The sequence below is a fragment of the Chiloscyllium punctatum genome, chromosome 21 (assembly GCF_047496795.1).
Source record: "Chiloscyllium punctatum isolate Juve2018m chromosome 21, sChiPun1.3, whole genome shotgun sequence".
NCBI classification, from domain to species: domain Eukaryota; kingdom Metazoa; phylum Chordata; class Chondrichthyes; order Orectolobiformes; family Hemiscylliidae; genus Chiloscyllium; species Chiloscyllium punctatum.
This window is the reverse complement of record NC_092759.1, coordinates 22653200-22675875: the sequence shown is the minus strand read 5'-3', so window position 1 is coordinate 22675875 and position 22676 is coordinate 22653200. Positions and strand designations below refer to the sequence as shown.

Genomic DNA, 22676 nt, shown 5'->3' with positions numbered 1-22676 from the left:
ACAGTCAACATTGGTTTGTGAAGGGTAGATCCTGCCTCACAAACCTTTTTGAGTTCTTTGAGATGGTGACCAAACAGGTGGATGAGGGTAAAGTGGTTGATGCAGTGTGTATGGATTTCAGTAAGGCATTTGATAAGGTTCCCCACGGTAGGCTATCGCACAAAATATGGAGGCATAGGATTGAGGATGATTTAGCGGTTTGGATCAGTAATTGGCTAGCTAAAGAAGACAGAGGGTGTTGGCTGATGGGAAATGTTCATCCTGGTGTACAGTTACTAGTGGGGTACTGCAAGGATCTGTTTTGGGGCCACTGCTGTTTGTCATTTTTATAAATGACCTGGATGAGGGTGTAGAAGGATGGGTTAGTAAATTTGTGGACGACACTAAGGTCAGTGGACTTGTGGATAGTGACGAAGGATGTTGCTGGTTACAGAGGGACATTGATAAGATGCAGAGCTGGGCTGAGAGGTGGCAAATGGAGTTTAAAGCGGAAAAGTGTGAGGTGATTCACTTTGGAAGGAGTAACAGGAAGACGGAGTACTGGGCTAATGGTAAGATTCTATGGATGAGCAGAGAAATCTTGGTGTCCAGGTACATAGATCCCCGAAAGTTGCCACCCAGGTTGATAGGGTTGTTAAGAAGACATATGGTGTGTTAGCTTTTATTGGTAGAGGGATTGAGTTTCAGAGCCATGAGGTCATGCTGCAGGTGTACAAAACTCGAGTGCGGCCGCACTTGGAGTATTGCGTATAGTTTGGGTTGCTGCATTATAGGAAGGATGTGGAAGCTTTGGAAAGGGCTCAGAGGAGATTGACCAGGATGTTGCCTGGTATGGAGGGAAGGTCTTATGAGGAAAGGCTGAGGGAACTGAGGCTTTTATTTAGATAGAAGGTTGAGAGGTGACTTAATTGAGTCACATAATCAGAGGGTTAGATAGGGTGGACAGTGAGAGCCTTTTTTCTCAAATGATGATGGCTAACACGAGGGGACATAGCTTTAAATTGACGGTGATAGATGTCAGACAAATATCAGAGGTAGTTTCTTTACTCAGAGAGTAGTAAGGGTGTAGAATACCCTGCCTGCAACAGTAGGAGACTCTGCAACTTTAAGAGCATTTAAATGGTCATTGGATAAACATAGGGATGGGAATGGAATAGTGTAGGATTAACGGGCTTCAGATTGTTGCAACAATCTGTGGAACCATCAGGGGCCGAAGGGCCTGTACTGAGCTGTAAGGTTCTCTGTTCTAAGTGAAAGAACAGATTGGTCAGGCAGAACACCATCTGCAGTGGCTGCAGTGGTCACACCTCTTCCTGTGAGCCAAGAGACCTGGGGTCAATAATCACCAGTTCCAGAGGTTTGGCCGTCCAAGCAGATTGATACAGAAAAGTTTGAGCTGACCAGGAAAACAGAAATACAAGATGTGAAGCGTTGATTACAAAGTGGATTATGACAACTGTTTCCTCACGTGGATCTATTACAAAGCAGCAAATGCATGAGTATTGTGGGATAATTTTGAAGCACAAATCTATCGCTCTGCAGGAGGCAGGGATTGGCAAATGGTGCATTGAGATGTTATATTGCGACACTGTTTTCGATGAGGTTGGGTTGCAGATATTCATATTTCAGCTCAAGAACCTGGTTCCTCTTCTTGATCTTGTGGGTGATTTGCAGCAAATCCTGCTGGAACTTTTCAATGCAGACCTTTGGAGCAGCCTCAGTAAATCGCTCCTCAGTGTACATGCCAAGCTTTGTCTGAAAAACAAAGGAAACTCGTTGACCCCAGGAAGGAGAAAATGTGGATTGAACTGGAGTTGACCCCAAACTGAGTGAAGATGAAAGTTCTCATCACCCAGCGTTAAACAGGTTAGTGAGTTGCTGCTGTTTCCTGCAGCAAACTCCATCACTTATGGGGGACACTGTTCCCTTTCAGTCTGAGTTTAAATGGGTGTTGCTTCCAGAGATTGATGATGATGATCGTGGATCCCACACAGCCCCCTCCCCCACCTCCCCCACACAGCCCCCTCCCCACCTCCCCCACACAGCCCCCTCGCCACCTCCCCCGCAGAGCCCCCTCCCCCACCTCCCCCACACAGCCCCCTCCCCCACCTCCCCCGCAGAGCCCCCTCCCCCACCTCCCCCACACAGCCCCCTCCCCCACCTCCCCCGCAGAGCCCCCTCCCCACCTCCCCCACACAGCCCCCTCCCCCACCTCCCCCGCAGAGCCCCCTCCCCACCTCCCCCACACAGCCCCCTCCCCCACCTCCCCCGCAGAGCCCCCTCCCCCACCTCCCCCACACAGCCCCCTCCCCCACCTCCCCCACACAGCCCCCTCCCCCACCTCCCCACATAGCACCCTCCCCCACACAGCCACCTCCCCCACCTCCCCCGCACAGCCCCCTCCCCCACCTCCCCACAGAGCCCCCTCCCCCACTTCCCCCGCACAGCCCCCTCCCCCACCTCCCCCGCACAGCCCCCTCCCCCACCTCCCCCACAGAGCCCCCTCCCCCACTTCCCCCGCACAGCCCCCTCCCCCACTTCCCCCGCACAGCCACCTCCCCCACCTCCCCCGCACAGCCCCCTCCCCCACCTCCCCCACAGAGCCCCCTCCCCCACCTCCCCCACAGAGCCCCCTCCCCCACCTCCCCCGCACAGCCCCCTCCCCCACCTCCCCCACACAGCCCCCTCCCCACCTCCCCCGCAGAGCCACCTCCCCCACACAGCCCCCTCCCCCACCTCCCCACATAGCACCCTCCCCCACACAGCCCCCTCCCCCACCTCCCCCACACAGCCCCCTCCCCCACACAGCCCCCTCCCTACCTCCCCCGCACAGCCACCTCCCCCACACAGCCCCCTCCCCCACCTCCCCCACACAGCCCCCTCCCCACCTCCCCCACACAGCCCCCTCCCCACCTCCCCCGCACAGCCACCTCCCCCACACAGCCCCCTCCCCCACACAGCCCCCTCCCCCACCTCCCCCACACAGCCACCTCCCCCACACAGCCCCCTCCCCCACCTCCCCCACACAGCCCCCTCCCCACCTCCCCCGCAGAGCCATCTCCCCCACACAGCCCCCTCCCCCACTTCCCCCACACAGACCCCTCCCCCACCTCCCTCGCACAGCCCCCTCCCCCACCTCCCCGTACAGCCCCCTCCCCACCTCCCCCGCACAGCCCCCTCCCCCAACTCCCCCACCTCCCCCGCACAGCCCCCTCCCCCAAACAGCCCCCTCGCCCACCTCCCCCGCACAGCCCCCCCACCTCCCCGACACAGCCCCCTCCCCCACCCCCCCAACACAGCCCCCTCCCTCACCTCCCCCGCGCAGCCCCCTCCCCCACCTCACCCACACAGCCCCCTCCCCAACCTCCCCCGCACAGCCCCCTCTCCCACCTCCCACGCACAGCCCCCTCCCCCACACAGCCCCCTCCCCACCCCCCAAGACAGCCCCCTCCCCCACCTCCCCCGCACAGCTCCCTCCCCCACCACCCCTGCACAGCCCCCTCCCCCACATCCCCCACCTCTCCCGCACAGCTCCCTCCCCCACACAGCCCCCTCCCCCACTCCCCAACACAGCTCCCTCCCCCACCTCCCCCGCACAGCCTCCTCCCCACCTCCCCCGCAAAGCCCCTTCCCCCATCTCCCCCACACAGACCCCTCCCCCACCTCCCCAACACAGCCCCCTCTCCCACCTCCCCAACACAGCCCCCTCCCCCACCTCCCCTGCACAGCCCCCTCCCCACCTCTCCCACCCAGTCCCATCCCCCACCTCCCCCGCACAGCCCCCTCCCCCACACAGCCCCCTCCCCCACCCCCCAACACTGCCACCCCCACCTCGCCCGCAAAGCCCCTTCCCCCACCTCCCCCATACAGCCCCCTCCCCACCTCCCCCACACAGCCCCCTCCCCACCTCCCCCACACAGCCCCCTCCCCCACCTCCCCCGCAAAGCCCCCTCCCCCACCTCCCCCATACAGCCCCCTCCCCACCTCCCCCACACAGCCCCCTCCCCACCTCCCCCACACAGCCCCCTCCCCACCTCCCCCACACAGCCCCCTCCCCACCTCCCCCACACAGCCCCCTCCCCCACCTCCCCCGCACAGCCCCCTCTCCCATCTCCCCCACACCGCCCCCTCCCCCACCTCCCCTGCAAAGCTCCCTCCCCCACCTCCCCCACACAGCCCCCCTCCCATCTCCCCCACACAGCCCCCTCCCCCACCCCCCAACACTGCCACCCCCACCTCCCCCGCAAAGCCCCCTCCCCCACCTCCCCCACACAGCCCCCCTCCCATCTCCCCCACACAGCCCCCTCTCCCATCTCCCCCACACAGCCCCCTCCCCCACCTCCCCCACACAGCCCCCCTCCCCCACCTCCCCCACACCGCCCCCTCCCCCACCTCCTCCCTGCCAATTCAAGGATGTGTGACTTTCAGCCACCCTGCTCTCTCCCCCCACACCACCCCCACCCTCAAAACCACATGAGAAAGATCTCAGTTATACATTTCTTCGACATTTAGGATTCGGCCTGACAGAGGAGCTTGACAACTTCGAGAGATGGAGACACGGTGCCCATTACAATATCCAACACATTCTGCAAAATGTGACTGGCAGGAATGGTTAGCTCAGTTTGCTGGACAGCTGGTTTGCAATGCAGAATGAAGTTAACAGCATGCGTTCAATTTGCACACCAGCTGTTACTACCACAAAGGATTGTCCTCGAGCTCTTCCCTCAGCTGAGATGTGGAGACCCTTAGGTCAGACCAACCCCTATTGTTTCTCTCCCTCTCTCTAATGGGACAATACGGACTGAAGTAAAGCTTTTAAAAATGGCAAAAGGCGTTCGGACGAATTCATGTGTTTCGCTGACTGTCTTAGTACAAGACATTGAAGAGCTGTCCGGTAGTATATCCGGACCCTCCGACAGTGACCACTCCCTCAGCACTGACCCTCCGACAGTGACCACTCCCTCAGCACTGACCCTCCGACCGATGAAGGGCTTTTGCCCGAAACGTCGATTTTGAAGCTACTTGGATGCTGCCTGAACTGCTGTGCTCTTCCAGCACCACTAATCCAGAATCTGGTTTCCAGCATCTGCAGTCATTGTTTTTACCTCCGACAGTGCCCACTCCCTCAGCACTGACCCTCCGACAGTGCGGCACTCCCTCAGCACTGACCCTCCGACAGTGCGGCACTCCCTCACCACTGACCCTCCGACAGTGCGGCACTCCCTCAGCACTGACCCTTCGACAGTGCGGCACTCCCTCAGCACTGACCCTCTGACAGGCCCCACTCCCTCAGCACTGACCCTCCGACAGTGCCCACTCCCTCAGCACTGACCCTTCGACAGTGCGGCACTCCCTCAGCACTGACCCTCCGACAGTGCAGCACTCCCTCAGCACTGACCCTCCAACACTGCCCACTCCCTCAGCACTGACCCTCCGACAGTGCCCACTCCCTCAGCACTGACCCTCCGACAGTGCGGCACTCCCTCAGCACTGACCCTCCGACAGTGCGGCACTCCCTCAGCACTGACCCTCCGACAGTGCCCACTCCCTCAGCACTGACCCTCCCACAGCGCCCACTCCCTCAGCACTGACCCTCCGACAGTGCCCACTCCCTCAGCACTGACCCTCCGACAGTGCAGCACTCCCTCAGCACTGACCCTCTGACAGTGCAGCACTCCCTCAGCACTGACCCTCCGACAGTGCCCACTCCCTCAGCACTGACCCTCTGACAGTGCAGCACTCCCTCAGCACTGACCCTCTGACAGTGCCCACTCCCTCAGCACTGACCCTCCGACAGTGCCCACTCCCTCAGCACTGACCCTCTGACAGTGCCCACCCACTCCCTCAGCACTGACCCTCCGACAGTGCCCACTCCCTCAGCACTGACCCTCCGACAGTGCCCACCCACTCCCTCAGCACTGACCCTCCGACAGTGCCCACTCCCTCAGCACTTTGCAGCTGGACCTGAACCCTCGAGACTCAGCCGAGAGAGATCTACAAACCACATGAATGTCGATTGCAGGTGAAGGGGATTTCCATCTCATACTTACTGAAATGGGCGATATTTTGCTGAGTAAATAAATTGTTGCCACCACTATGGCTGTCTCTTTCTTGCCTGGCAACGTTCGCATGATATCCAGTTTACCAACTTGCTCCTTCTGACTGGGCGGTGGTTTCTGCATGGTCGAAGGATTGTTTGGCATCCAAGAACCCCAGTCATACTGGGCAAGATGTCAAGAATAAAAAGGCATGGTTACTGAGGTTCCAATCTACACAAGGGTTACTGTGGTAACAGTTACAAGATAGCACCTGAACACTCGCCTAAACATCCCACAGACAGTGTTGCCTGAAGGTTAGAAAAACAGTTTCAGCACAAGTCCCTTTTTGAAGATTTGCTTCATGTGAAAAGGAAACCTTTTCATGGTTACGGGCAAAAGGAGGGGGGGGGGGCGAGGGTGGGGGGTGGGGGGAGAGCACGGTGCTCCGACGGGGGGAGATCGCCACCTGCACAATGGACCAAATCTTCTCCAATTGTGGTGGAAACATGACCCTGTGTCAGTCAGAAGTTACTGGTGACAGAGTCAGAGTGAAACCTCTCCTGGCTGCATCCCTGAGTTTACCCCAGGGACGGGTGCAAGCTGTGTCCCCAAATCTCTGTTCTAGTTTCAGTCCGACCCTTCCCAATACCAACCCACCTGTCCCCAGAAACATCCTGCCCCCGGTCTGAGGATTGCAGGTGAAGGACCAGGAAGGTACAACTGTCTTTAAGAAACAGCTGGATAAAGGGGGATCGCTGCAGAAACCACTGAGGAAGATCAGGTTTTGGAATCCTGTTGTATGCACAGAGCCAAATTATTGCAGAAAATTCCATTAATTAAGACACGGGAGTAGAAGTCCCGTGGGCGGCACGGTGGCACAGTGGTTAGCACTGCTCACTCACAACGCCGGAGACCCGGGTTCAATTCCCGCCTCAGGCGACTGACTGTGTGGAGTTTGCACGTTATCCCCGTGTCTGCGTGGGTTTCCTCCGGGGGCTCCGGTTTCCTCCCACAGTCCAAAGATGTGCAGGTCAGGTGAATTGGCCATGCTAAATTGTCCCGTAGTGTTAGATAAGGGGTAGATGTAGGGGTATGGGTGGGTTGTGCTTCGGCGGGGCGGTGTGGACTTGTTGGCCCGAAGGGCCTGTTTCCACACTGTAATGTAATGGACATTCAGTCCGTCAAATCTGCTCTGACCATCCTCAACTCCACACTCCTGCCTGGATTATAGAACGCCTACAGTGTAGAAAGAGGCCATTGGGTCCATTGAGTCTGCACTGACCCTCCAAACAGCAACCCACCCCCACCAACTACCCTAACCTATCCCAGTAACCCCACAATTACTGTGGCCAATCCACTCTAACCTGCACACCTTTGGACTGTGGGAGGAAATTGGAACAGCTGGAGGAAACCCACACAGACACGGGGGGGAGGACGTACAAACTTCACACAGACCTGAAGGTGGAATTGAACTCAGGTTTCTGGTGTTGTGAGGCAGCACTGCTAACCACTGAGCCACCATGTTACCTTGCCGAGATAGCCCTCAATTCCACCCCTTACTGATTAAAAATCTGTTGCTTAACCTGGAATATACTCAGTGACCCAGCTTCGACAGCCAGCTGCGGTCAAGAATTCCACAGCTTCACTTCCCTCTTGAGAGAAGAAGTTCCTCCTCATCTCTGACCCCCTTATTCTGAGATGATACCCTCTGATGCTCGACTTTCCCACAAGGGGAAACAACATTTCGACATCTTCCCCGTCAAACCTTCTCGTAAGTTTCAATAAGGTCACCTCTCATTTTTCCAAACTCCCTGAGTATAGACCAATTCAGATTAAGAAATATTTCTATCTGTTGAGCACAGAGAAACCTCAATTATCTGACATTTGATGATCAGAATTTTGGATTACCCGAACAAGATTGCAAGGTCCTGATGCTTGACTAAACTGTGTTATCCGGCATTTGATTATCCAAACGTTTGATTATCTGAACAAAATACTCCCCCACCCATGTCGTTTGGATAATCAAGGTTCCTCTGTATATCAAGGTATTTTGGTTTATTTACCTGTCCAGTATTAACTGCAGCGTGCCTCCCAGAGCAGGTGAATATCACCATGGTGAGATACTTGGTGAGGTTTGCTTTTGTACGGAATACTGTTGGGAATCCTGGAGAGAGAGAGATAGATTGTTAGATTAACCCCGGATATGAATGGAGGAGGGACCCTTTTCTGAATACATTGAAACTTCTCACATAATCCATTCAATCGCCCAGAGGTTGTGATTCTGTATAGGGGCAGAGAGTGTGCTGTATTCACTGTACTGTGGGCATCTCTTGTAGGTATCAGAAAGGAGGAATCTGAATAAGGGTTAGTCAGCTTGCCTAATGTGATTGCCCTCTCTTCATACAAGAGAACAAAGTTGCTGCTGAGAGATTGAACAGAACCCATCTTCATTCTCTGCTTTCCAAAAGATGAATAAAATGGGGATGGGCTTAGGTTAGTTCACAGGTCAGCACAACATTGAGGGCCGAAGGGCCTGTCCTGTACAGTATTGCTCTATGTTTTATGTTCTAAGGTGGTGGGAATTGGCTTTGGGAAAGCTTAAAGTTTATTTCTGAAGTCCATCAAATCTGAACTTGAATTAATTGTGTCGTTGCCTTCCTAAAATTTCCTCACTAAAATAATTTAAGACTTTCTGCCACTTCATTGGTCTCTCCCCACTGCTGAAATCCAGGAACAGGCCAGGATTTCTGGTCTGCAACTCTGCACTAGTTTAAAGTACCCTTTAGAATCCATGAGACAGTAACTCCACCACCTCTAAGAAAATGACAGCATTCCCTCAGTGTTGTCAGGTCAGAATTCAGGAATTCCCTCCCTAAAGGGCATTGTGGGTCTACCTTACAGCACATGGACTGTAATGGGTCAAGAAGGCAGCTCACCCCCACCTTCTCAAGGGGCAACTAGGGGTGGGCATTAGGTGCAGTGATGCCCATACCCCCCCCCCCCCAAGACCCTCCCACCCTTCTCATCTCCAGTGTTACGATTAGTTTGTGTAACATCTTTTCCCAGCGTAACATCACCCTCCATTTGAATGTTGGGACTTCAAAACCACTGGGACATCTGCACAAACTCTTCAAGTCACATGGAGCTAACTTTGATTAAGCTGAAAGCTCCTGGTTAATAACACTGTCCAAAACTGGTTCAGTTACATACATTACAGAGTGTACTGCCAGCATGGTATTCTTCAGTTACACAGGACACTGGTAAGACCACGTCTTCCAATGTTGGGTAGAGTTTTGGTCTCCTTATTGTCGGAAGGAGAGTAATGTATTGGAGATGGTTCAGAGGGGCCTCACGAGATGATTAACCCGGACTGAGTGAGTCATCTGATGAGGTGTTGGTTGGAAAGATGGGGTTTGCTTTCCCTGGAGTTTAGGGAGTGAGGGGGGCAAGGGGGGGGTGACTGGACTGATGTGGACGATCCTGAACAATCTTGGCAAGGTGGACATTGGAAAGATGTTTCCTCTTTTGGATCAGTTCAGCATTGGGAAGGAGACAGTTTTAAAATCAGGGGTGTCTGTTTTTGGTCAGAGAGGAGGGGAATTTGTTTCTCTCTGAGTGTTGGAACTCTCTGCCTCTGACAGTACTGGAGGTGGGAGCAGTCACTGAATATTTTAAGTTGGAGGTAGGTTGATTCCGATTAGGTGGGGAATCAAGGTTAATCAGGGGTGGGGGGGAAGAGGGCATAATGGGACTTAGGACACACAAACAGCACAGACATGATCTTACTGAGCGTGCATGAGGGGCTGAATGTCCTCCAGCTTCTCCTGATTGGCATGTTCAGAGACAGCAGATTGTGAGTGAGGTTCGCTGACTGATTATGGCGAAACCATGATTGTTCGGAAAACCAGCCGATATAAGAAATCAAACCTGATGACTGTCTGGCCAAGAATCCTTCAGTAAAGATTTCCATTGCCCACTCTTGGATTTCAGAATCTTCCTGAACAGAGCCATCATCCTGGTAGTAGACATTAACGATGCTGTCTACAAACCTTTAAAAGAGAATGAGAATTAGCAAGTTTGGAGAAGGTTTGTAGCTCAGGTTGAGGTTCTGGATGTACATTTGCTCACTGAGCTGGAAGGTTCATTTTCAGATGTTTCATCACCATACTAGGTAACATCTTCAGTGAGCCTGTGGATGAAGGTGGTAGGTGGTAGGTCCCCTTCCTATTATGCTTTGGTTTCATTGGGTTGGTGAATTCCTAGAAGCATGGCATTCCAACCGGAATTCTATCAACAAACACATTCACTTGGATCCCATTTACTACCCCCAGAGAAAAAGAACAGGAAATTATATAACCGTAGGAAATGATGTCACTAGAGGAAATGAAATCACCAACTCAAGAAAACCGAAGTACATAAATGAAAGCGGGCCATACCATCAATGCTTCATCTGGAGGCTCATGAATGATGTTACCTCATATGGTGACGAAACGTCTGAAAACATCTCAGCAAGCAAACCTACATCCAGAGAATGCGAATCCATGTTCAAGGTGAAGATTTATTGTTGGAGAGTTAAGATATGATCGCGATTCAGGGTGAGCAGTCAGTTTCACAATACAACAACATCATTACACACAATAGGAACTGCAAGGAAGATGGCTGGTAAGTGGAGCACGAGCACAGATGACAATAGATTTGATTGAAATCTTCAAGATTTTTGAAGTCAGGATTTTGAGGGGTTCAAAGGGAAACTTGCAGGGGGTGGTGTTCCCATGTACCTGCTGTCCTTGTCCTTCAGATGGAAGTGGGTTTGGAAGGAGCTGTCTGAGGAGCCTCAGTGAATTGCTGCACACCTCTTGTCTGTGGTAGACACTGCTGCTACTGAGTGTTGGAGTGAATCTTTAAGGTGGTGGATAACTAAGAATGTAAAGGATGGGCATAGACCATTCAGTCCATCTGGTCTGTTCAACCACTCAATATGATGATGGCATGATGGCTCAAGTCCACTCATGCTAGGACTCATAACAGCACACAAACCAACAGCCACTCTCAGACAACAACTCACCAGAACGAAGGACCCGATACCCAACATGAGCAAAACCAATGTAGTGCACAAAATCCCTTGCAAGGACTGCATAAAACACTACATAGGACAAACAGGAAGACAGCTAACGATCCGCATCCATGAACACCAACCAGCCATGAAACGACACGACCAGCTATCCTTAGTAGCCACACACGCAGATGACAAGCAACAAGAATTCGACTGGGACAACACTGCTAATACAGGACAAGCCAAACAGAGAACAGCCAGGAAATTCCTAGAGGCATGGCACTTATCCACAGATTCAATCAATAAGCACATCGACCTGGACCCAATATACCGGCCACTGCAGCGGACAGCTGGAACTGACAACCGGAAGCAGCAGGTTCAAACCACTATAAATGCTGGAGGAAAGATCACAGAAGCACTTCACAGGAGGCTCCCAAGCTCTGAGGATGTCACCTAGACAGGGGACGAAATATCTGCAACACAAATTCCCAGCTCGGCGAACAGAACCACAACAACGAGCTCCCGAGCTACAAATTTTCTTTATTGGTCAGAGCATTGAGTACAGGAGTTGGGAGGTCACGTTGCGACTGTACAGGACATTGGTTAGGCCACTGTTGGAATATTGTGTGCAATTCTGGTCTCCTTCCTAAAGGAAGGATGTTGTGAAACTTGAAAGGGTTTAGAAAAGATTTACAAAGATGTTGCCAGGGTTGGAGGGTTTGAGCTACAGGGAGAGGCTGAACAGGCTGGGGCTGTTTTCCCTGGAGCGTCGGAGGCTGAGGGGTGACCTTATAGAGGTTTATAAAATCATGAGGGGCATGGATAGGATAAATAGACAAAGTCTGTTCCCTGGGGTGGGGGAGCCTAAAACTAGAGGGGCATAGGTTTAAGGGGAAAGGAAAGATTCAAAAGGGATCTGAGGGGCAACCTTTTCACGCAGAGGGTGGTACGTGTATGGAATGAGCTGCCAGAGGATGTGGTGGAGGCTGGTACAATTACAACATTTAAGAGGCATCTGGATGGGTATATGAATAGGAAGGGTTTGGAGGAGTATGGGCCAAATGCTGACAAATGGGACTGTAATTTAGGATATGTGGACGAGTTGGACCGGAGTTGGGTCTGTTTCATGCTGTAGAACTCTATGACTCTATGAAAGGAAAGGTGAGTATGTTGTGAAATGAGTTTGTTGGAATCTCACTTGTTAATTGCAGACCAGATTTTCAGGGCATCATCCCTGTAGTAATATCTGGGCAGATGTTCCACATTGCGAAAGGCCACATCCTCTGGGAGACACAAGGACGAGTAGGTAGTTTGCTCCAAAGCTCGCTGCAGTATTTGTAGTTTTGCATGCCCTCCTGTAGAGAAAGCCTAAAAAGGCATGAGACCCAATCACAACATGCATCGCAATTGGGACGAATTCTGACCAATTCTCAACCCAGAATCACAACTTTAAACAAGAACAACAGCAGGCTATTTAACTGGAATTCGATTAAATGATAGCTTTTCTGCGGCATGTGATGACTGACATTCTACTCCAAAAACAGAAAAACATGTTCTGGCCAATTCCTCAGTCTCATTCCACTTGATAGCCCACCGTTCCCCAGTCTGTCCCCTTTCTATATCCCACCTTCCCCAGTTTATCCCCTCTACAATCCCACCATCCTTCCTTATATCCCACCTTCCCCAGTCTATCCCCTCTCTATATCCCACCTTCCCCAGTCTAACATCCCCTACAGTCCCACCTTCCCCAGTCTAACCCCTCTCTATATACCACCTTCCCAGTCTGTCCCCTGTCTATATCCCACTTTCCCCAGTCTGTCCCCTCTCTATATCCCACCTTCCCCAGTCTGTCCCCTCTCTATATCCCACCTTCCCCAGTCTAACATCCCCTACAGTCCCACCTTCCCGGTCTGTCCCCTCTCTATATCCCAACTTCCCCAGTCTGTCCCCTCTCTATATCCCACCTTCCCCAGTCTGTCCCCTCTCTATATCCCACCTTCCCCAGTCTGTCCCCTCTCTATATCCCACCTTCCCCAGTCTGTCCCCTGTCTATATCCCACCTTCCCCAGGCTATCCCCTCTCTATATCCCACCTTCCCCAGTCTGTTCCCTCTCTATATCCCACCTTCCCCAGTCTGTTCCCTCTCTATATCCCACCTTCCTCAGTCTAACCCCTCTCTATATCCCACCTTCCCCAGTCTATCCCCTCTCTATATCCCACCTTCCCCAGTCTGTCCCCTCTCTATATCCCACCTTCCCCAGTCTATCCCCTCTCTTTCTCCCACCTTCCCCAGTCTGTCCCCTGTCTATATCCCACCTTCCCCAGGCTATCCCCTCTCTATATCCCACCTTCCCCAGTCTGTTCCCTCTCTATATCCCACCTTCCCCAGTCTGTTCCCTCTCTATATCCCACCTTCCTCAGTCTAACCCCTCTCTATATCCCACCTTCCCCAGTCTATCCCCTCTCTATATCCCACCTTCCCCAGTCTGTCCCCTCTCTATATCCCACCTTCCCCAGTCTATCCCCTCTCTTTCTCCCACCTTCCCCAGTGTAATCCTCTCTATATCCCACTTTCCCCAGTCTGTCCCCTCTCTATATCCCACCTTCCCCAGTCTGTCCCCTCTCTATATCCCACATTCCCCAGTCTATTCCCTCACTATATCAAACCTTCCCCAGTCTGTCCCCTCTCTATATCCCACTTTCCCCAGTCTATCCCCTCTCTATATCCCACCTTCCCCAGCCTAACCCTCTCTATATCCCACTTCCCCAAGTCTATTCCCTCTGCAATCCCACCTTCCCAGTCTATCCCCTCTCTAAACCCACTTTCCCCAGTCTATCCCCCCTACAATCCCACCTTCCCCAGTCTGTCACCTCTCTAAATCCCACCATTTCCCAGTCTATCCCCTCTCTATATCCCACTTTCCCCAGTCTGTCCCCTCTCTATATCCCACTTTCCCCAGTCTATCCCCTCTCTATATCCCACCTTCCCCAGTCTATCCCCTCTCTTTCTCCCACCTTCCCCAGTCTGTCCCCTGTCTATATCCCACCTTCCCCAGGCTATCCCCTCTCTATATCCCACCTTCCCCAGTCTGTTCCCTCTCTATATCCCACCTTCCTCAGTCTAACCCCTCTCTATATCCCACCTTCCCCAGTCTATCCCCTCTCTATATCCCACCTTCCCCAGTCTGTCCCCTCTCTATATCCCACCTTCCCCAGTCTATCCCCTCTCTTTCTCCCACCTTCCCCAGTGTAATCCTCTCTATATCCCACCTTCCCCAGTCTGTCCCCTCTCTATATCCCACATTCCCCAGTCTATTCCCTCACTATATCAAACCTTCCCCAGTCTGTCCCCTCTCTATATCCCACTTTCCCCAGTCTATCCCCTCTCTATATCCCACCTTCCCCAGCCTAACCCTCTCTATATCCCACTTCCCCAAGTCTATTCCCTCTGCAATCCCACCTTCCCAGTCTATCCCCTCTCTAAACCCACTTTCCCCAGTCTATCCCCCCTACAATCCCACTTTCCCCAGTCTATCCCCTCTCTATATCCCACTTTCCCCAGTCTATCCCCTCTCTATATCACACTTTCCCCAGTCTGTCCCCTCTCTATATCCCACTTTCCCCACTCTATCCCCTCTCTATATCCCACTTTCCCCAGTCTATCCCCTCTCTATATCCCACCTTCCCCAGTCTATCCCCCCTACAATCCCACCTTCCCCAGTCTGTCACCTCTCTAAATTCCACCATTTCCCAGTCTATCCACTCTCTATATCCCACTTTCCCCAGTCTGTCCTCTCTCTATATCCCACTTTCCCCACTCTATCCCCTCTCTATATCCCAACTTCCCCAGTCTATCCCCTCTCTATATCCCACCTTCCCCAGTCTGTCCCCTCTCTATATCCCACTTTCCCCAGTCTGTCCCCTCTCTATATCCCACTTTCCCCACTCTATCCCCTCTCTATATCCCACCTTCCCCAGTCTGTCCCCTCTCTATATCCCACCTTCCCCAGGCTATCCCCTCTCTATATCCCACCTTCCCCACTCTATCCCCTCTCTATATCCCACTTTCCCCAGTCTGTCCCCTCTCTATATCCCACCTTCCCCACTCTATCCCCTCTCTATATCCCACCTTCCCCAGGCTATCCCCTCTCTATATCCCACTTTCCCCAGTCTATCCCCTCTCTATATCACACTTTCCCCACTCTATCCCCTCTCTATCTCCCACTTTCCCCAGTCTGTCCCCTCTCTATATCCCACCTTCCCCAGTCTGTCCCCTCTCTATATCCCACCTTCCCCAGGCTATCCCCTCTCTATATCCAACTTTCCCCAGTCTATCCCCTCTCTATATCCCACTTTCCCCAGTCTGTCCCCTCTCTATATCCCACTTTCCCCAGTCTATCCGCTCTCTAAATCCCACCATTTCCCAGTCTATCTCCTCTCTATATCCCACCTTCCCCAGTCTGTCCCCTCTCTATATCCCAACTTCTCCAGGCTATCCCCTCTCTATATCCCACTTTCCCCAGTCTGTCCCCTCTCTATATCCCACTTTCCCCAGTCTATCCCCTCTCTATATCCCACTTTCCCCAGTCTGTCCCCTCTCTATATCCCACTTTCCCCACTCTATCCCCTCTCTATATCCCACTTTCCCCAGTCTATCCCCTCTCAATATCCCACTTTCCCCAGTCTATCCCCTCTTTATATCCCACTTTCCCCAGTCTATCCCCTCTCTATATCCCACTTTCCCCACTCTATCCCCTCTCTATATCCCACCTTCCCCAGTCTATCCCCTCTCTATATCCCACTTTCCCCAGTCTGTCCCCTCTCTATATCCCACCTTCCCCAGGCTATCCCCTCTCTATATCCCACCTTCCCCAGTCTATCCCCTCTCTATATCCCACTTTCCCCACTCTATCCCCTCTCTATATCCCACTTTCCCCAGTCTATCCCCTCTCTATATCCCACTTTCCCCACTCTATCCCCTCTCTATATCCCACCTTCCCCACTCTATCCCCTCTCTATATCCCACTTTCCCCAGTCTGTCCCCTCTCTATATCCCACCTTCCCCAGTCTGTCCCCTCCCTATATCCCACTTTCCCCACTCTATCCCCTCTCTATATCCCACCTTCCCCAGTCTATCCCCTCTCTATATCCCACTTTCCCCAGTCTGTCCCCTCTCTATATCCCACCTTCCCCAGGCTATCCCCTCTCTATATCCCACCTTCCCCAGTCTATCCCCTCTCTATATCCCACTTTCCCCACTCTATCCCCTCTCTATATCCCCCTTTCCCCAGTCTATCCCCTCTCTATATCCCACTTTCCCCACTCTATCCCCTCTCTATATCCCACTTTCCCCAGTCTGTCCCCTCTCTATATCCCACCTTCCCCAGGCTATCCCCTCTCTATATCCCACCTTCCCCAGTCTATCCCCTCTCTATATCCCACTTTCCCCACTCTATCCCCTCTCTATATCCCACTTTCCCCAGTCTATCCCCTCTCTATATCCCACTTTCCCCACTCTATCCCCTCTCTATATCCCACTTTCCCCAGTCTGTCCCCTCTCTATATCCCACCTTCCCCACTCTATCCCCTCTCTATATCCCACCTTCCCCAGGCTATCCCCTCTCTATATCCCACTTTCCCCAGTCTATCCCCTCTCTATATCGCACTTTCCCCACTCTATCCCCTCTCTATCTCCCACTTTCCCCAGTCTGTCCCCTCTCTATATCCCACCTTCCCCAGTCTGTCCCCTCTCTATATCCCACCTTCCCCAGGCTATCCCCTCTCTATATCCCACTTTCCCCAGTCTATCCCCTCTCTATATCCCACTTTCCCCAGTCTGTCCCCTCTCTATATCCCACTTTCCCCAGTCTATCCGCTCTCTAAATCCCACCATTTCCCAGTCTATCTCCTCTCTATATCCCACCTTCCCCAGTCTGTCCCCTCTCTATATCCCAACTTCTCCAGGCTATCCCCTCTCTATATCCCACTTTCCCCAGTCTGTCCCCTCTGTATATCCCACTTTCCCCAGTCTATCCCCTCTCTATATCCCACTTTCCCCAGTCTATCCCCTCTCTATATCCCACTTTCCCCAGTCTGTCCCCTCTCTATATCCCACTTTCCCCACTCTATCCCCTCTCTATATCCCACTTTCCCCAGTCTGTCCCCTCTCTATATCCCACTTTCCCCACTCTATCCCCTCTCTATATCCCACTTTCCCCAGTCTATCCCCTCTCTATATCCCACTTTCCCCAGTCTATCCCCTCTCTATATCCCACTTTCCCCACTCTATCCCCTCTCTATATCCCACCTTCCCCACTCTATCCCCTCTCTATATCCCACTTTCCCCAGTCTATCCCCTCTCTATATCCCACTTTCCCCAGTCTATCCCCTCTCTATATCCCACTTTCCCCAGTCTGTCCCCTCTCTATATCCCACCTTCCCCAGGCTATCCCCTCTCTATATCCCACCTTCCCCAGTCTATCCCCTCTCTATATCCCACTTTCCCCACTCTATCCCCTCTCTATATCCCACTTTCCCCAGTCTATCCCCTCTCTATATCCCACTTTCCCCACTCTATCCCCTCTCTATATCCCACCTTCCCCACTCTATCCCCTCTCTATATCCCACCTTCCCCAGTCTATCCCCTCTCTATATCCCACTTTCCCCAGTCTGTCCCCTCTCTATATCCCACCTTCCCCAGGCTATCCCCTCTCTATATCCCACCTTCCCCAGTCTATCCCCTCTCTATATCCCACTTTCCCCACTCTATCCCCTCTCTATATCCCACTTTCCCCAGTCTATCCCCTCTCTATATCCCACTTTCCCCACTCTATCCCCTCTCTATATCCCACTTTCCCCACTCTATCCCCTCTCTATATCCCACCTTCCCCAGTCTATCCCCTCTCTATATCCCACTTTCCCCAGTCTGTCGCCTCTCTATATCCCACCTTCCCGAGGCTATCCCCTCTCTATATCCCACCTTCCCCAGTCTATCCCCTCTCTATATCCCACTTTCCCCACTCTATCCCCTCTCTATATCCCACTTTCCCCAGGCTATCCCCTCTCTATATCCCACTTTCCCCAGTCTATCCCCTCTCTATATCCCGTTTTCCCCAGTCTATTCCCTCTGCAATCCCACCTTCCCCAGTCTATCCCCTCTCTATATCCCACCTTCCCCAGTCTATCCCCTCTCTATATCCCACTTTCCCCAGGCTATCCCCTCTCTATATCCCACCTTCCCCAGTCTATCCCCTCTCTATATCCCACTTTCCCCAGTCTATTCCCTCTGCAATCCCACCTTTCCCAGTCAATCCCCTCTCTATATCCCACCTTCCCCAGTCAATCCCCTCTCTATATCCCACCTTCCCTGTGACTCTCTAATTCCAGTCAAGATTCATTACAAACTTTGAAGATTCAAAAGTCATTCCTCGCTAAATATTGTGCAGTATGTCTTCCTCCTAACTGTTACCTCATTATCATTCCCAATGAACATGTGAAGGATTGCACTGACCTGGTCAAAGACCCCTCCATCTGATATCAGGAGCTGTCTTGCTGCTGTGTTAATGTCTAAAGTAAATTTCAGATGAGGCATGAGCAGCTGAAAGATGAAGAATTTAGATTTTTAGTTTGTTATTGGATAGCTACTCACAACGATAAGGAGCTGGGAGGTCTGCATTGAATTCTTGGAATGAAGTTACGCTACATTTTGCAAAACTATGGATTGGAGAGAAAATGATGGACCATCTCACCCTCTCTCCCAATGCCAGCTGAGAAAGACAGAACAACCACCAGAGATTTTGGTCGCCTGCCCAATTCTGTGAAGTTATTCTCAATTGTCGGGAAGGTGCAGAAATGAAAGTTTGCACATACAATACCCAGAGGGTAATCAACAAGAAAGAGCTTGACTCAAACAGGGTGTGGATCCTATCAGATAAAAGTGTTTGAGATGAATGACATAAATGCCTTCAGGTGAATGGAGATAATTAACTGTAGATGAGGGACAAACTTAGGAGGACTCCAGCACATTTAGGGGCCATTTGCCCCATTATACCGTTGCCAGGCCACCCAGACTGAAACGGTGCCATTTCCACAAAACACTTCACACATTTATCTTTCAGGTAATGATCCAGTGCTTCATTAAAAGCCATCACCTGCCTGCCCCTCTTCCGGGGTTACGTTAGAGCCCGGGTGTCCTTGGAGAAGGAGCACGCGGTGTCCACCAACACCCTGGAGTTGTTCAGGGAGAGGTGGGCGCCGCAGGGAGTGGAGTGCATTATTTCCCCCTCCAACTCTATTTTGATTTAGTCCCTACCCTCCCCTTCACTGTTTTGATCACACAGCATTGCCTTGTGGTTTGAAGGGCAGTGCTTGTCACTGGCCACTCGGGTGTTTTTCCTATCTTCCTGGTGGTGGAAATTGAATAAAGATTTGTGCACTCTGTGTCTTTCACTGTGTCTCACATCTACACATATAAAAAAAAATTAAAAGCCATCACCACTCACAGACAGTACATCCCAGACCCTAACCCCTCCCTCACACTCACAAACAGTACATCCCAGACCCTAACTCCTCCCTCACACTCACAGACAGTACACCTTAGACCCTAACCCCTCCATTTTACTCACACACAGTACACCCCAGACCCTAACCCCTCCATCCTACTCACACACAGTACACTCCAGACCCTAACCCCTCCCTCACATTCACAGACGGTACACTCCAGACCCTAACTCCTCCCTCACACTCACAGACGGTACACTCCAGACCCTAACCCCTCCCTCACAATCACAGACCGTACACTCCAGACCCTAACCCCCTCCCTCACACTCACAGACAGTACACTCCAGACTCTAACCCCCTCCCTCACATTCACAGACAGTACACTCCAGACCCTAACTCCTTGAGTGAACCTGCCTCCCCTACACTCTCAGATAGTACATTCCAGCCTCTAACCCCACGAGTGAACCTCCCCCTCTCCCCACACTCTCAGACAGTACGTTGCAGACCCTAACCCCTTGAGTGAACCTGCCTCCCCCCACACTCTCAGGTGGTACACTCTGGACCCTAACACTTCACTGGGTGTGCAAACGGCTATATCACTGCTGTTTCCTTTACCAAACACCTTAAATCAGTGTCCATCTGATTTTCAAACCTTCCCCTAACAGGATAAGGTCTCCGTTTGAACTCTGTCCAAATCCCACATCATTTACTCTGCACTCTCTCGAGTGCATTCACAACCTTCCCAAATGTGGTACTCAGAACAGTGTATGATCCCCTAGATAAGGCCCAAGCAGGATGTTATTAAGATTCATTATAACTTCTTTATATTTCTAATCTGTGCTTTGATTTATAAAGCCCAGGGTGTTGTGTCTCTTATTGCACAGTATCTCAATCTGTCCTACAAAGATTTGTACATAGACATAGTAGGAGTAAATTCCTGCAGAAGCTGGAATCTGGTGGTTACAGCAGTTCAGACCGTATCATGGAGAGAGAGCACACTCCGGAAGAGGGAATCTAGGCTGGAGATGTTAGTGTGCTCTCTCTCCATAGATGCTGTCTGAGCTGCAGTGATCTCCAGCATTTGTTGCTTTCAGTACATTCCCAGGTTCCACCAGTGTGTCTCTGCTCTTTTGAAGATTATGCAGTTGCACCCTGTTCACCTCAGTTTGTGTCAGCTAATCCTGAGCTCTGGAGGTCTCCAGCCATAACCTTTTCTATGCTCAGCCGCTGCACTCCTCTGTTTCCTGACAATTCACCAACTCTCCACCAATTCTGCGATGGTACCTTCCCTCATGGAACCTGTGTACACTGCATCAATCCCACTCTGGAATCTTGCTTGCTAGCTTTTCCAAGTGTTTGTCCCACCATAAAAAGATCAGTTGACAGGGTTGCTTGAATTAGGATGGGAGGCGGCTGGGAAATGGCCAGTATCGGTGTTTGGTTGGAGTGAACATCTCTATTTCCTGACCCTCTCTGATTCCTCCACCTTTCCACATCACCAGAACTTTGTCCCACCAACCCAATCCCCAACAGAATTCCCAGGATTGGCCGGAGATATGCGGAAGTTTGCTCCCATGTGTCTAAAGTTGCTAAAGAGAATTAAGATCATAAGATGTAGGAGCAGGAGAAGGCCATTTAACCCATCAAGTCTGCTCCTAACCCTTGGCTCCACTTCCCTGCTGTAGTAGCACCTCAGCTCAATTCAACACAGAGCAGGGCTGAAATGTGCAAGATGGCCGTGAGAACGATGGTAACTCCAGTCTCTAAACTGGGGGTGAGGCACCCTCTAGGAATTCAGGCATTTCAGCTCAAAGTACCTTAAAAACGGGATGTGCGTTTGGCAGCTTTCGCAATGTCGCGACACAGAAGATCTCTGCAAAGAGGTGAGTTTTCAACAAGTGGGAAACCAGCTGGTGAATCTGTGTGTCAGCATGTCGAGCCCAGATCTTAGCAAGTCGCCAATCATACTTGCTGTCACTTGGAAGGAAGATGGGGTTTTGTGGCCCTGGCTTCTGTTTGATCTGTCGATTGTATAAATTGCACCATTACACCGCTGGCTGTTACGTTAGGCAAGAGTATTTGTATAGAGCAGTTTGAAAAAAGCCAAGAAGCCGAGTTTAGTTTGTTGGCAGCACAAAAACACAACAGGTTCTCAGCCTCAATATTTCTCCCAAACAATGTCCTAAAACTCAAAGTATTACCTGACTGTCAACTATCAAATCAAGGTCACTTTTGAGTAAATATAGGAGCAGGCCCCTCAGCCCATCGATCCTGCCCCCTCCCCCGCCCCCAGCTGATCTGATCACCCCCATACTCACACTGACCCCTTGAGAACCTCTCACCCTCTCTCCCCACTGCGTCTAAAATATTCAAGGATCCTGCTCCCACCATCTCTCAAGGGAGAGAGTTCCAAAGAGTCCCAGCCGTCTGGGAGGTAAAGATTTTCCCCATCCCTGTCCGAAATGGCGGGGGGTGAGGGGGGCTTCTTTTTAATCATTGACCCCTCGTTCTCGATTCTCCCACAGAGTGGGATCTTCCCCTACATACCCGCCCGGCCAGGACCCCTCCAGATCTGGTATGGTCCCATCAAGTCACCTCAAATTCTTCTAAACCCCAGCACAGCCCAGCCCAGGAGTTCCTACCTCTCCTGATGAGGCAATCTGTCCTGAATGTTAACCTGAAAAACCTCCACTGAATTGTTTCCAATGCACTTAACACCCTTCAATCCATAAGGAGACCAAGACTGTACACAGTGCTATAAATGTGATCTCACTGCTGCTCTGTATAAAACAGAAGCCCCTTACCCTTTACCTGATAAAGTGTAATATCCTACCAGCCTTCCTAATTACCGTGTACCAACCTTGTGTGTTTCATTCACGAGGTCACCCCGATCCCAGAGTGCTGCAACCTCCCACTGTTCAGATTATCAGCTTCTGTTGCTTATTCTTCCTGCCAATGTTGATAATTTCACATTTTTTCATGTTGCGCTCCACTTGGTAGATCTTTACTCACTTATTGAACCTAATTATATTCCTTTGCAGCTCGTTATGATTGATTCACAATTCAGGTTTCTACTCACTTGGTGT

The 22676-nt window shown here is 51.9% G+C and overlaps 1 protein-coding gene across 1 annotated transcript in view; it reads right to left on the bottom strand.

Annotated features, from left to right (window-relative positions):
• Window positions 1-6: 6 nt before the first annotated feature.
• LOC140492659 (polyunsaturated fatty acid lipoxygenase ALOX15B-like) overlaps window positions 7-22676 on the bottom strand; it is a 54299-nt gene continuing 31629 nt past the window's right edge. Inside the window, 7 exon segments of the mRNA XM_072591696.1 lie at window positions 7-1755; window positions 6051-6221; window positions 8102-8202; window positions 9966-10087; window positions 12290-12459; window positions 18602-18688; window positions 21408-21611. Coding sequence (XP_072447797.1) covers window positions 1576-1755; window positions 6051-6221; window positions 8102-8202; window positions 9966-10087; window positions 12290-12459; window positions 18602-18688; window positions 21408-21611 — 1035 coding nt within the window. The 3' untranslated portion in view covers window positions 7-1575.